Source organism: Saccopteryx leptura, chromosome 6, assembly GCF_036850995.1.
Source record: "Saccopteryx leptura isolate mSacLep1 chromosome 6, mSacLep1_pri_phased_curated, whole genome shotgun sequence".
Classification (NCBI taxonomy): domain Eukaryota; kingdom Metazoa; phylum Chordata; class Mammalia; order Chiroptera; family Emballonuridae; genus Saccopteryx; species Saccopteryx leptura.
This window is the reverse complement of record NC_089508.1, coordinates 122514758-122529593: the sequence shown is the minus strand read 5'-3', so window position 1 is coordinate 122529593 and position 14836 is coordinate 122514758. Positions and strand designations below refer to the sequence as shown.

The 14836-nt window shown below is 42.5% G+C and overlaps 1 protein-coding gene across 3 annotated transcripts in view; it reads left to right on the top strand.

The window, feature by feature from the left end:
- Positions 1–2673: 2673 nt before the first annotated feature.
- The window catches only part of POLE2 (DNA polymerase epsilon 2, accessory subunit), a 43460-nt gene continuing 31297 nt past the window's right edge, over positions 2674–14836 (top strand). For 2 of the 3 annotated variants that reach the window (XM_066388470.1, XM_066388469.1), the window contains exons 1-3: positions 2674–2765; positions 6365–6465; positions 8760–8835. In XM_066388470.1, the coding sequence (XP_066244567.1) occupies positions 2701–2765; positions 6365–6465; positions 8760–8835 (242 nt within the window). In that variant the 5' untranslated portion in view covers positions 2674–2700. The remainder of the gene's footprint in view (positions 2766–6364; positions 6466–8759; positions 8836–14836) is intronic. The other variant, XM_066388471.1, reaches the window with a different exon arrangement.

The window sequence follows — 14836 nt, the reverse complement described above, 5'->3', positions numbered from 1 at the left end:
ATTTTCCTTGCAGTTGTTTGTCTTTATAATAAATTTCACTAAAAATATACAGAAAACTCTGTTCAAAAATCACTTTTCTCTGATGTTACCAATTTAATATATAGTGCTAGGCTGAAAAGAAGACTGGCAACTGAAAGGTTTAGAGAATCAGGCTTGGCCTTGGCCGGTTGGCTCAGTGGTAGAGCGTCAGCCTGGCGTGCAGAAGTCCTGGGTTCGATTCCCGGCCAGGGCACACAGGAGAAGCGCCCATCTGCTTCTCCACCCCTCTCCCTCTCCTTCCTCTCTGTCTCTCTCTTCCCCTCCTGCAGCCGAGGCTCCATTGGAGCAAAGATGGCCCGGGCGCTGGGGATGGCTCCTTGGCCTCTGCCCCAGGCACTAGAGTGGCTCTGGTTGCAACAGAGCGACGCCCCAGAGGGGCAGAGCATCGCCCCCTGGTGGGCAGAGCATCACCCCTGGTGGGCGTGCCGGGTGGATCCCGGTCGGGCGCATGCGGGAGTCTGTCTGACTGTCTCTCCCCGTTTCCAGCTTCATAAAAATACAAAAAAAAAAAAAAGAGAGAGAGAGAGAATCAGGCTTTAATAGAAAGAAAACCTGCCCGGCTGTCTCGAAAAATGAGAGCAGTCCTGGCTACACTCTTAGGCCATGTTTTTTGTTTTTTTTTTTCCATTTTTCTGAAGCTGGAAACAGGGAGAGACAGTCAGACAGACTCCCGCATGCGCCCGACCGGGATCCACCCGGCACGCCCACCATGGGGCGACGCTCTGCCCACCAGGGGGCGATGCTCTGCCCATCCTGGGCGTTGCCATGTTGCGACCAGAGCCACTCTAGCGCCTGGGGCAGAGGCCACAGAGCCATCCCCTGCGCCCGGGCCATCTTTGCTCCAATGGAGCCTTGGCTGCGGGAGGGGAAGAGAGAGACAGAGAGGAAAGCGCGGCGGAGGAGTGGAGAAGCAAATGGGCGCTTCTCCTGTGTGCCCTGACCGGGAATCGAACCCGGGTCCTCCGCACGCTAGGCCGACGCTCTACCGCTGAGCCAACCGGCCAGGGCCTTAGGCCATGTTTTACGAGTTAGGTTAGGAAAATAGGAAGGGTGGCGGGGCATTTGCTGATTGGCTGCTGCTATCACTGGTCACAGGGGTGCTTTCCACTAATTACGGATGTTTGTACATTTTCAACCGTCAGCAGTTTCAACCATCCATGACTTCTCAGAATTGTGACATCGGACATTCCTTTGTGGTTGGTCACCTGCCGCAAGCCCTGAAATGAAACTCATGCTGGCAGGGTTAAAGAAATGAAACCTAAGAGTTAGGAATATTGGTTTGAGTATGCTTTCAATCTTAAGTTTACTTTGTTCTTTTATATTTTTTTGACTATGCAAAAACATAATGGATCCATAGTTAAAACTTTTACTACGAAGAAAGTTCTCACTGTCGTCTTTATCCCCTCCTGCCCTTAGAGTTAACCGTGATTTTAATGTCCAGTGCAGGGGTCAGGAACCTTTTTGGCTGAGAGAGCCATGAACGCCACATTTTAAAATGTAATTCCGTGAGAGCCATACAACGACCCGCGTGCATTATGCATTATCCAATAAAAATTTGGTGTTGTCCTGGAAGACAGCTGTGATTGGCTCCAGCCACTTGCAACCATCAACATGAGCGATAGGAAATGAATGGATTGTAATACATGAGAATGTTTTATACTTTTAACGTTATTATTTTTTTTTTATTAAAGATTTGTCTGCGAGCCAGATGCCGCCATCAGAAGAGCCACATCTGGCTCATGAGCCATAGGTTCCTGACCCCTGGTCTAGTGTAACCTTCCAGAGGTTTTTAAAAATGCAGAAATAAGTATATGTGTGTACACACACACACACACATCTCCCCCTCCTTTACCATACTTTGCTTGATTTTTAAAAAGTTAACCATATACCCTCTGAGGGTACTGTACATTAGTACTTCAAAATCCTCCTCATGTTGTGTAAGGCTGCATGTTAACAGATAAGCATTCCATGGTTTTATTAAACTCATTGGAGCAAGCCTTTTGAAGTGTGGCAGATTAAGTTCACTTGCTGGAATCAGATCCTGGCTCCACCACTTTCTGCACCTTTTGTTTTTGAGCAAGCCATCTACTATTTTTGTGTCTCAGTTTTCTCATCTCTAAAATGAGGACGTTGAGAAAGTAGCTTACAACTCATTAAAAATTGTGAGCATATAGCAATTAATACACTTACAGCACTTAGTTTCTGTCGCATAGGAAAGCCACAACTTTTAAATAAGAAGTGGAACAGGTGTATGACTTTTAGCAATTTCGATTGACTGGGAAAACCAAGTGGCGACCTAGAGTGTTTCCGGGGCCAGTGTAAAGTAGAAAGAAAGCATGAGTACACACGGACCCCTAGGTCCGGGGGAGAGCCCAGACAGGAGTCACGGAAGGCCGAGGGCAGCAATGAGAACGGCTCAATGACGCACATTCCCAACAGGACACGGGAAGGACGCCCTCGTTTTGTCGGAGGCAGGAGTTCAGGGGAGCTGTCCTCCTTCAGTGTACATTGCTTGGGCGCAGTGGTCTCCGCGCCACGAAAGCAAGCGTTTACAGCTCCCTCGGGTTTGGCAGGCAGGGGCTAGGAGAGCCAGTAGGGGGCGGAGCACGAGTAGGCGGGATCGTGGAGGGCGGGGCCACGCCGTGGCGCCAAAACGCGAACATGGCGCCGGAGCTGCGGCGTTGGGCGGTTTCTGCCTTTAAGTTGCGGGGCTTGCTGCTCCGGGGGTGAGTTGGAAGGGCAGCTTGCGGGGGGGCGGGAGGGGACAGGCAGGGCCAAGCTACCGCGCGGGGCAGCGGGACTCTCAAATACATAAATACTGAAACCTTTTAAAAAAGCTCTAAGAGCGTATTGCTTTAGCACGGTGGTCAGGCTGCCAAGCCTTCGCGCGTTTCCCGACGTTGGCACAGGGTCGGAAAGTTTTCTGCCAGGCGGGACTAGGCTCCCCTCCTGCAAGTGCCGGAGAAGCGGCGATCTGCTTCGCAGCAGGAGCCTTAGCACTGTGAATTTGACGCCTATCATTCCCCAGAGTCGGAGAGTGCGCAGAATGGGAAGTAGTACTGGAAGTAGTCCCTGAGACGTCACGTGGGAGACCCTGGACTGCCATAGCACAGCAGTAGATGTCAGTCTATACCAATTTTGGGTCAGGTATTATTCCGGAGAGAGTTCTTGGAGAGTTAAAAAGTGGGTAGATTTGAAGCATGTTCCTAGGTCTCCTCCTGGGTCTTTTTTCCCCCCTTTTTCTTCTTTCTCCTTTCTTCTTCCTTTCCTTTTCCTTTTCTTTTGTCCTTCGTCCTCACTTCCCCTCTCCTCTCCTTTCCAACTTCTCTGATACACTTCCTGGCCATATCTGTGTTTTCCAGGACCTACAGAATGAACCTTTCCAAGATTTTTCTTATTAAATATGCTTTCAAAGAAAGAAAGAAAGAGAAGAACATATACAGTATTTATGGATTTGAATACCTGCGGGATGCAATATACTTTTCTATGCCAGGTTTCATTACTCTTATTGTGTGTGAAGAGTTTCTTATTTTTGTAATGATGGGTTTTATGAGACTTTTTGATGAGTTTTATGGGACTTTTTACCTTTGCCTTTGGGTTAGTGCTGAACAAGAGAGTAATAGTGGACGTGCTCTGGGAGAAAATAATGAATTTTGTTAATTGATCCCCAACATTTTGAAAATATGAGCAGTTGATCAATTTTTTTTCAGTTAGAATTTGACCTAATATTAAGCTATTACTCATTAATTAATTCAGTCAGAAATACACTGAAATCTGTTAGGTTTAAAGTCCTGTGCTAGGACAAGGGAGTAGGAGAGAGTAAGACACTGCGCAGCTTGGGGGGGAAGCACTTGTATTAGTCATCTATAGTCATCTATAGCTGCATAATAAACTACCCCAAAACTTAGCCGTTTACAATAGCACACACTTACATTTTGTCCCATCTCTAATTGATCTGTAATTTAAGCAGGCTTTACTGGGTCCTTAGCTTCCAGGTCTCTCGCACAGCTACATTCAAGTTGGGGTCATCTCAAATGTCCACTGGATAGGATTCGCTTCCAAGCTCATTCAGTGCTTGGCAGTGTTCAGTTCCTCCAAAGTTGTTAGACTGAGGACCTCAGCCCTCAGTGGCTATTGGTTGGAGGCCACCTCTAGTTCCTTGCCATTTTGGGCCTCCCCTACATAGTAGCTTGCTTTATCAAACTCAGCAAGGGAGAGTCTGCTCCCAAGATGGAAGTCACAGCTTTTGTAACCTAGTCGTGGAAGCGAGATCTTGTTACTTATAAAGTTTTACTTTTAAAATTGCACTACAGTAAAATACTCTACCACTTTTGCTATATTCTATCATTAGAGGCAAGTCACCAGGTTCAGCAGGGGATTGTTCATGGATGTACATACCAGGAGGTATGGATTGTAGGGGTCATCTTAGAAGTCTGTCTACCATGGATATTAAATAATTCACAGTTATTTAACTTCAATTGTGAAAAGTATATGAAAGGGCTATGATAGTGTATAGTCAGGTATATACATACATGGCTCTAGAGTGAAGGAGGGCTTTATTGGCGAATTGGTTTGAGCTGAGTGTTAAAGGATGAGCAGGACTTGACAAGGTGAAGAAAAGAGTTGGGGAAAATGACCATCTTAAGACCCCGATGCAAGAGAGCACCAGAAGAATCAGAGATGCTGGCAGAGCCAAATGAGATTTGGCAGGGCCAGATCCTGCATAGATAGCTTTATGGCCTTTGGTTTCTCCTAAGACCTGTGTCCCAAGATTCACCCAAAATGTCTGTGATGTTAGGGCTTCAGTGTCAGAGATTTATGGGCCACCTTCCGTGTGCTTAGCACTCTGACAGTGGGTAACACAGTTCCATTTCTCAAGGAGTATATCTATAATAAATTGAAGAGTTATGATACCTGCACATGAAACAATCAGTAAGCAGCCCAAGATATAGAATGGTTAGTGTGATGCGTGTAACAGTAGTATTGATGAAAAGTGTAAGGTTGTGTGCTACAAATACAGAATGGCATGTAATTAGCTAAATGTTTAAGTATGCTGTGTTCATTCTAGGCACTATTGGTATTTAAATCAGGGGTTCATGTAGTTTTTTTAAATTTCAGCTTTAGGCCCTGGCCTGGATATCCCGGGTTCCTTCAGTGCACACAGGAGAAGCGACCATCTGCTTCTCCACCCCTCTCCCTTCCCTCTCTCTCTTTCTCTCTCTTTCTCTCCCTTTCTTTTCCCTTCCTGCAGCCATGACTCAATTGGTTCTAGAGAGTTGGCTTGGGGGACTGAGGATGGTTCCCTGGCCTCTGCCTCTGTGCTAAAAAAAATTGGCTCGCCCTGGCCAGTTGGCTCAGCAGTAGAGCGTCGGCCTGGCGTGCGGGGGACCCGGGTTCGATTCCCGGCCAGGGCACATAGGAGAAGCGCCCATTTGCTTCTCCACCCCCGCCCCCTCCTTCCTCTCTGTCTCTCTCTTCCCCTCCTGCAGCCAAGGCTCCATTGGAGCAAAGATGGCCCAGGCGCTGGGGATGGCTCCTTGGCCTCTGCCCCAGGCGCTAGAGTGGCTCTGGTCGTGGCAGAGCGACGCCCCGGAGGGGCAGAGCATCGCCCCCTGGTGGGCAGAGCTTCGCCCCTGGTGGGCGTGCCGGGTGGATCCTGGATGGGCGCATGCGGGAGTCTGTCTGACTGTCTCTCCCCGTTTCCAGCTTCAGGAAAAAAAAAAAAAAATTGGCTCCTTTGCTGAGCAATGGAGCAAGGGTCCCAGATAGGTAGAGCATCGCTCCCTAGTGGGCTTGCCAGGTGGATCTCGGTTAGGGCTCATGCGGGAGTCTGTCTCTACCTCCCCTCCTCTCTCTAAAATAAAATATAAAAACAAAAAAATAAATTTCCGCTTTATTGAGTTTTTTGTTGGAGAGATTTATGTAATTTGTGTTGCTCAGGTGTCTGTTGTATTCCAGACACTGAAGCAGATGAAGTCATTCGTGCCTTGAATATCAGGTAATAAATTGTACAAGGTTAATGTAATGCATCAGATCTAAGGTATCTATAAGTGAGATTTTTAACATTTTCAGAAGGAAGGGGAGAGGCTGGTCTAGGAAGGCTTCTCAAAAGGAGGATGTGGTGTGGGACTTTAAGAATGTTGTATTGACTGGCTCAAAGGATGATTTGTTCTGAAAGTGCAGAAAAGGTGGCTACTGCTTGCAGAGAGTGAGTGGGTGGATCTTGATTTCAATGCCAGATTGATGAGTGTTTGCCAGCTTTTGTCATAAAACTTTTAGCCTTAATTACCAATGACCCACTTCTTTTCTCTCTGTCTCTTGCCAGTGAAGCTATTAAGTATCTGACAGAAGCTCTCCAATCTGTGAGTGAAGTAGAGCTTGAAGATGCCCTGGAGAAGATCATCGATGCTGTGGAAAAGCAACCTCGTAAGTAACATTCTGACAGCTCTTAAACTGTTAATATGCTTCCACATCCCCAACTAGACTTACGGATTTCAGTAGAAGCTAAGGATTCAGTATTAAGATGCCCCCAGTCTTAGGTGACATACCCCTGGTAGCTCTTCTTCCCAAGGAGTAACTTCTAGCTCCTTTAGAGCCTCAGGACAGTACCCAGAGGCCCTTGTACAGCTCTTCCTCCTAAGTTCTTAGCCTCTTGCCACAAGTATGGGCCTACAAAGAAGAAATGCTCTTCTACAAAAAAAAAGTGCAGTTTTTAGAGCACTAGAGGAGAGAGGAGGGTGTAGCTTGCTCTCATACGGTAGAGAGATGTCAGTTTCTTTCATTAAAAAGGAAGAAATGTTCTATGATACAGGAGAGATTGCTATTAAGTTTTTACTTCTAAAGACAGAATTTTAAATAACAGCTTTGCTTTCAAATTTTTCCTTATAGTTTAAAATTTAGAGAATGATTAGATTAAGCAAATTAGTATTTGTAATACTAGGTTGGTACATGGTATTTTGCCTGAGAACATACCACAGTGGTTAAGGGTGCCCAGTCTGGAGTGAGGCTCGGGTTTGTATTGCTCTTCAATCCCTCCAGCTATGTCTTGGGCAGGTTCAACCTCCCAAAGTTGCAATTTCTCCATCTGTAAGATATGGGCATGTGAACTTCAATTTATCTAGTGGGAGAATGCTTGTAAAGTACTGAGTATAGTGCTACACACTTACTAAGGGCTTAGTAAGTGGTAGCTGTTATTGTTACTATTGTTACTATCGTGGCTACTGAAACATAGCATTTGTGATAAAAGGTATATACTGCCCTGGCCAGATAGCTTAGTTGGTTAGAGCATCATCCAAAAGTGCAGAGGTTGCCAGTTTAGTGCCTAGTCAGGGCACATACAAGAACAGCTCAATGTTCCTGTCTCTTTCGCTCTTCCTCTTCCTCTCGCTAAAAATCAATCAATCATTAAAAATCTTTTTTTAAAAGTTATATTAATGTAAATTTTTTTTTTTTTGTATTTTTCTGAAGCTGGAAACGGGGAGAGACAGTCAGACAGACTCCCGCATGCGCCGACCGGGATCCACCCAGCACGCCCACCAGGGGCGATGCTCTGCCCATCAGGGGGCGATGCTCTGCCCCTCTGGGGCGTCGCTCTGTTGAGACCAGAGCCACTCTAGCGCCTGGGGCAGAGGCCAAGGAGCCATCCCCAGCGCCCGGGCCATCTTTTACTCCAATGGAGCCTTGGCTGTGGGAGGGGAAGAGAGAGACAGAGAGGAAGGAGAGGGGGAGGGGTGGAGAAGCAGATGGGCGCTTCTCCTGTGTGCCCTGGCCAGGAATCGAACCCGGGACTTCTGCATGCCAGGCCGACGCTCTACCGCTGAGCCAACCGGCCAGGGCCTATATTAATGTAAACTTAGTAAGCCTAGTAGCATACAGTATTACAAAATAATTTTTTTAATTTAAATTTATTTTTTATTTTATTTTATTTTTTTAATTTTAATTTTATTTATTCATTTTAGAAAGGAGAGAGAGAGGGAGAGGAGAGAGATAGAAAGAGAAGGGGGGAGGAGCAGGAAGCATCAACTCCCATATGTGCCTTGACCAGGGAAGCCCGGGGTTTAAAGTGGCAACCTCAGCATTCCAGGTCAATGCTTTACCCACTGTGCCACCGCAGGTCAGGCTACAAAATAATTTTTATAACAGTGAGTCTTTGACTGTGTATTAAGGCACTATAAAAGTATTTGAATGTAGAAAATTAAGGTATTTGAGGTATGGCTTTTGTTAATGTTCTGACCTAATACTTTTTTGCCTCCTAAAAACTATGTAGTGAGAAGCATTAGTGTCTGCAGATTATTTGTAGGAAAAAAGTTATCTCTGGGAAGAGCTAATTTATGCCTGCTTTTCAGGGTTTTTTGTTTTGTTTTGTTTTATTTTTAGGTGAGAGAAGGGGAGATAGTGAGGCAGACTCCTGCATGCATCCCACTGGGATTCACCCGGCAACCCCCATCTTGGGCTGATGCTCCATACTGAGCTATTTTTTAGTACCTGAGTCTGACACACTTGGACCAACTGAGCCATTCTCAGCGCCTAGGGCCATGTTGAACCAATCAGCCACTGGCTATGGGAGGTGAAGAGAAATAGAAGAGGGAGAATCAGATGGTTGCTTCTCCTCTGTGTCCTGACCAGGAATTGAACCCGGGATGTCCATATGCTGGGCCAATACTCTATTCACTGAGCTATGCACCAGGGCCTAAAGTTTGACTTTGAAATTCTCTTTTCAGTGTCATCCAACATGATTGAACAAAGTGTAGTGGAAGCAGCTGTCCAGGAATGCAGTCGGTCAGTGGATGAAACTATGTAGGTGGAAAAAATGAACTCTTCCCCCATGCTGGAGGTGTTGTTGAGTGCTTATTTTAAAATTATTTTCTTAAGGAAATTAATTAGTGGTCAACATTTCTATAGTGGTTATTTCCCAGTGTTTCCTTTAAAGTAGTAGTCTGCATCATAAACATCATTACCAAATGACTCATCTTTCCTGTTTTTTTTCCCTAGGATTTGAGATAATTGCATTGTTTGTACCATGACTATGTGTATCCTTACCCAATGTTATATTCTGTAGGTCATGAATGAGTTCAATTGACTATTTAGAGGTATAATTGACTTTTGTTCTTAGGAAGGTACTGAACCCAGAAAAGTTCAGAGACTCAACTTGGGCCATGTTGATTAATGGCCAGTGATGTAAAACCTCAGTGGTTTTCTTTGTTTTGTTTTGTTTTTGTGACAGAGACAAAGTCAGAGAGAGGGACAGATAGGGATAGACAGGAAGGGAGAGAGATGAGAAACATCAATTCTTTGTTGCAGCTCCTTAGTTGTTCATTGATTGCTTTTTCATATGTGCCTTGACCGCGGGCCTTCAGCAGACCTAATGACTCCTTGCTCAAGCCAGCGACCTTGGGTCCAAGCTGGTGAGCTTTGTTCAAACCAGATAAGCCCGCACTCAAGCTGGCGACCTTGGGGTCTCGAACCGGGTCCTCCACATCCCAGTCCAGCGCTCTATCCACTGCACCACCTTAGGCAAAACCTCAGTTTTATGACTTTCTCCCATTTCCTGCCATTATTAGAGCTTAAGAATTTACATGGCAATTATTTTCCTGGGTTTTGTTTCTCTGAGTGTCCCTCTTTCTTTCCTCCTTTTGAATATGATACTTCTTTGCAAATTCACAGTTTAACTGGGGGAAAAGAAATCTGGGAAAATGAATAGAGACAGTTTTAACTTTAACAGTTTTTTCCTATTTGTGACAATGGAGATAATGGAAAGGAGTTGTTACTCTTTTATTTATTTATTTATTTTATTATTTTTTTTTGGTATTTTTCTGAGGTTGGAAACAGGGAGGCAGTGAGACTCCTGCATGCGCCCGATGGGGATCCAACCGGCATGCCCACCAGGGGGCGATGCTCTGCCACAATCAGAGTCATTCTGGTGCCTGAGGCAAAGGCCACAGAGGCATCCTCAGCACCTGGGCAAACTTTGCTCCAATGGAGCCTTGGCTGCGGGAGGGGAAGAGAGAGACAGAGAGGAAGGAGAGGGGGAGGGGTGGAGAAGCAGATGGGTGCCTCTCCTGTGTGCCCTGGCCGGGAATCGAACCCCGGACTCCCGCACGCCAGGCCAATGCTCTACCACTGAGCCAACCGGCCAGGGCCAGGAGTTGTTACTCTTATTTTTGTCAGTTTTAGTTCCCTATCAGAACCAAGAGCTGCTAAAACAAAAGAGAAATTGTGGAATTTTCACATTATCCTTGGAAACTCATTATTTAAGATGCTAGCGTAGTGTCGTGCCCTTAAAGCCATCAATAAAAATTCAAAGAGGTTGTAGCAAAATGTAAGGATGATCATCATAACAAGAGCATTCAAGTTAGCAGTTGTTTCTATCTAGCTGTTCACATGCTCCAGTCAGCCAATGTAGAAGCCCAGTAGGGACTGAATGGTAAACAATCTTTGCAACTTCAGTTGTCAGAAAGTCATGTTAGAGCATGAGAGAGGCTCTCATTTTTATAGATGAAGAAATGCCATAAGGAGTTCAATAACTTGAACTTGAATGGTGGAGCTGAGCAGGCATTCCAGGTTTTCTTCAAGCCCAGGATTCTCTGCTGCTCTATCCTTAGTGCTACCACCAGGATAGCATGAACATATTTTGATTATTTTCAGTTTCGGAGATAAACAGGTATAATCTTAGGGAAGATTTTTTTCTTTTTGGTGGGACTATTTATGTAATAGTGCTGTGAATATTTTTTTAAACCTTTTTCAAACATGGTTATGTTAGTAACAGTATCTGAAAGTAAAATTATTTTGTTGACTTTCCTTCTCTTAACTGTGTTAAGGATATGGCCAGAATTTGGGGGGTTCTTTTTCTATTTTTATCTTTTTCTGGGATAGTTGTGCATAATGTTTTGGAGTAAAAAAAAGTTTTAGAAATGAATGATATCCTTTAGTATTATTGTAGCTCATAAAAATATATGAGGAGAGATATTTTTTCAGATGTGACTATTTTATATGTAACTGTTCTTTTCCAACACATAACATTCTTTTTTTTTTTTTTTTTTTAATTTTTTTAATAGTTTTATTTAGACAATTAGTTTTAATGGGGTGACATTGGTCAACTAGAGCAGTGATTTTCAACCTTTTTAGAGCCGTGGCACATTTTTTACATTTACAATATCCTGGGGCACACCACCTACCAAAATGACACAAAATGACACTCTAACACAGTACATATTATACATATAGTTTTTTTTTTTGTGTTTTTTTTTCCAATATTGATGCCTTTTATTTCCTCTTCTTGTACAATTGCTATGGCTAGGATTTCTAATGCTATGTTAAACTAAAGTGGTGAAAGTGGACGTCCCTATCTTGTTTTTGATCTTTTTTTTTAAATAAATTTTTATTAATGATAATGGGATGACATTAATAAATCAGGGTACATATATTCAAAGAAAACATGTCTAGGTTATTTTGTCATTAAATTATGTTGCATACCCCTCGCCCAAAGTCAGATTGTCCTCCGCCACCCTCTATCTAGTTCTCTGTGCCCCTCCCCCTCCCCCTAACTCTCTCCCTCCCTCCCTCCCATGTCCTCCCTCCCCCCACCCCTGGTAACCACCACACTCTTGTCCATGTCTCTTAGTCTCGTTTTTATATTCCACCAATGTATGGAATCATGTAGTTCTTGTTTTTTTCTGATTTACTTATTTCACTCCGTATAACGTTATCAAGATCCCACCATTTTGCTGTAAATGATCTGATGTCATCATTTCTTATGGCTGAGTAGTATTCCATAGTGTATATGTGCCACATCTTCTTTATCCAGTCTTCTATTGAAGGGCTTTTTGGTTGTTTCCATGTCTTGGCCACTGTGAACAGTGCTGCAATGAACATGGGGCTACATGTGTCTTTACGTATCAATGTTTCTGAGGTTTTGGGGTATATACCCAGTAGAGGGATTGCTGGGTCATAAGGTAGTTCTATTTGCAGTTTTTTGAGGAACCACCATACTTTCCTCCATAATGGTTGTACTACTTTACAGTCCCACCAACAGTGGATGAGAGTTCCCTTTTCTCCGCAGCCTCTCCAACATTTGCTATTACCCGTCTTGTTGATAATAGCTAATCTAACAGGGGTGAGGTGGTATCTCATTGTAGTTTTGATTTGCATTTCTCTAATAACTAATGAAGCTGAGCATCTTTTCATATATCTGTTGGCCATTTGTATTTCTTCCTGGGAGAAGTGTCTGTTCATGTCCTCTTCCCATTTTTTTATTGGATTGTTTGTTTGTTTGTTATTGAGTTTTATGAGTTCTTTGTAAATTTTGGATATTAGGCCCTTATCTGAGCTGTTGTTTGAAAATATCATTTCCCATTTAGTTGGCTGTCTGTTTATTTTGATATCAGTTTCTCTTGCTGAGCAAAAACTTTTTATTCTGATGTAGTCCCATTCATTTATCTTTGCCTTCACTTCTCTTGCCATTGGAGTCAAGTTCATAAAATGTTCTTTAAAACCCAGGTCCATGATTTTAGTACCTATGTCTTCTTCTATGTACTTTATTGTTTCAGGTCTTATATTTAGGTCTTTGATCCATTTTGAATTAATTTTAGTACACGGGGACAGGCTGTAGTCGAGTTTCATTCTTTTGCATGTGGCTTTCCAGTTTTCCCAACACCATTTGTTGAAGAGGCTTTCTTTTCTCCATTGTGTGTTGTTGGCCCCTTTATCAAAGATTATTTGACCATATATATGTGGTTTTATTTCTGGGCTTTCTATTCTGTTCCATTGGTCTGAGTGTCTATTTTTCTGCCAATACCATGCTGTTTTGATTATCGTGGCCCTATAATATAGTTTAAAGTCAGGTATTGTAATGCCCCCAGCTTCATTCTTTTTCCTTAGGATTGTTTTGGCTATTCGGGGTTTTTTATAGTTCCATATAAATCTGATGATTTTTTGTTCCATTTCTTTAAAACATCTCATAGGAATTTTGATGGGAATTGCATTAAATTTGTATATTGCTTTGGGTAATATGGCCATTTTAATTATATTTATTCTTCCTATCCAAGAACAAGGAATATTTTTCCATCTCATTGTGTCTTTTTCTATTTCTCTTAATAATGCCTTGTAGTTTTCGTTATATAGGTCCTTTACATTCTTTGTTATGTTTATTCCTAAGTATTTTATTTTTTTTTGTTGCAATCGTGAAGGGGATTATTTTTTTGAGTTTGTTTTCTAATATTTCATTGTTGGCATATAGAAAGGCTATGGACTTTTGTATGTTAATTTTGTATCCTGCGACCTTACTGTATTGGTTTATTGTTTCTAATAATCTTTTTGTGGAGTCCTTCGGGTTTTCGATGTATAGGATCATATCATCAGCAAAAAGTGATACCTTTACTTCTTCTTTTCCGATATGGATGCCTTTTATTTCTTTGTCTTGTCTGATTGCTCTGGCCAGAACTTCTAGCACCACGTTAAATAAGAGTGGAGAGAGTGGACAACCCTGTCTTGTTCCTGATTTAAGGTAGAAAGTCCTCAGTTTTATGCCGTTTAATATGATGTTGGCTGATGGTTTATCATATATGGCCTTTATCATGTTGAGATATTTTCCTTCTATAGCCATTTTGTTGAGAGTCTTAAACATAAAATTGTGTTGTATTTTATCAAAAGCCTTTTCTGCATCTATTGATAAGATCATGTGGTTTTTGTTCTTTGTTTTGTTGATATGGTGTATTACGTTAACCGTTTTGCGTATGTTGAACAATCCTTGAGATTCTGGGATGAATCCCACTTGATCATGATGTATTATTTTTTTAATATGTTGTTGCATTCGGTTTGCCAGTATTTTGTTTAGTATTTTAGCATCTGTATTCATTAGAGATATTGGTCTGTAGTTTTCTTTCTTTGTGCCATCCTTGCCAGGTTTTGGTCTGAGGGTTATGTTGGCCTCATAAAATGTGTTTGGAAGTATTGCTTCTTCTTCAATTTTTTGGAAGACTTTGAGTAGAATAGGAACCAAGTCTTCTTTGAATGTTTGATAGAATTCACTAGTATAACCGTCTGGGCCTGGACTTATATTTTTGGGGAGGTTTTTAATAGTTTTTTCTATTTCCTCCCTGCTGATTGGTCTGTTTAGGCTTTCCGCTTCTTCATGACTCAGTCTAGGAAGGTTGTATTGTTCTAGGAATTTATCCATTTCTTCTAGATTGTTGTATTTGGTGGCATATAATTTTTCATAGTATTCTACAATAATTCTTTCTATATCTATGATGTCTGTGGTGATCTCTCCTCTTTCATTTTGGATTTTATTTATTTGAGTCCTGTGCCTTTTTTCCTTGGTGAGTCTTGCCAAGGGTTTGTCAATTTTGTTGATCTTTTCAAAGAACCAGCTCCTTGTTTTATTGATTTTTTCTATAGTTTTTCTGTTCTCTATTTCATTTATTTCTGCTCTGATTTTTATTATCTCCTTTCTTCGGCTGGTTTTGTGTTGTCTTTGTTCTTCTTTTTCTAGTTCTTAAGGTGTGAAGTTAAGTGGTTTACTTCGGCTCTCTCTTGTTTGTTCATATAGGCCTGAAGTGATATGAACTTTCCTCTTATTACTGCTTTTGCTGCATCCCAGAGATTCTGATATGTCGTATTTTCATTTTCATTTGTCTGTATATATCTTTTGATCTCTGCGCTTATTTCTTCTTTGACCCATTCATTTTTTAGAAGTATGTTGTTTAGTTTCCACATTTTTGTGGGTTTTTCCCCCTCTTTTTTGCAGTTGAATTCTAGTTTCAAGGCTTTATGATCAGAAAATATGCTTGGTACAATTTCA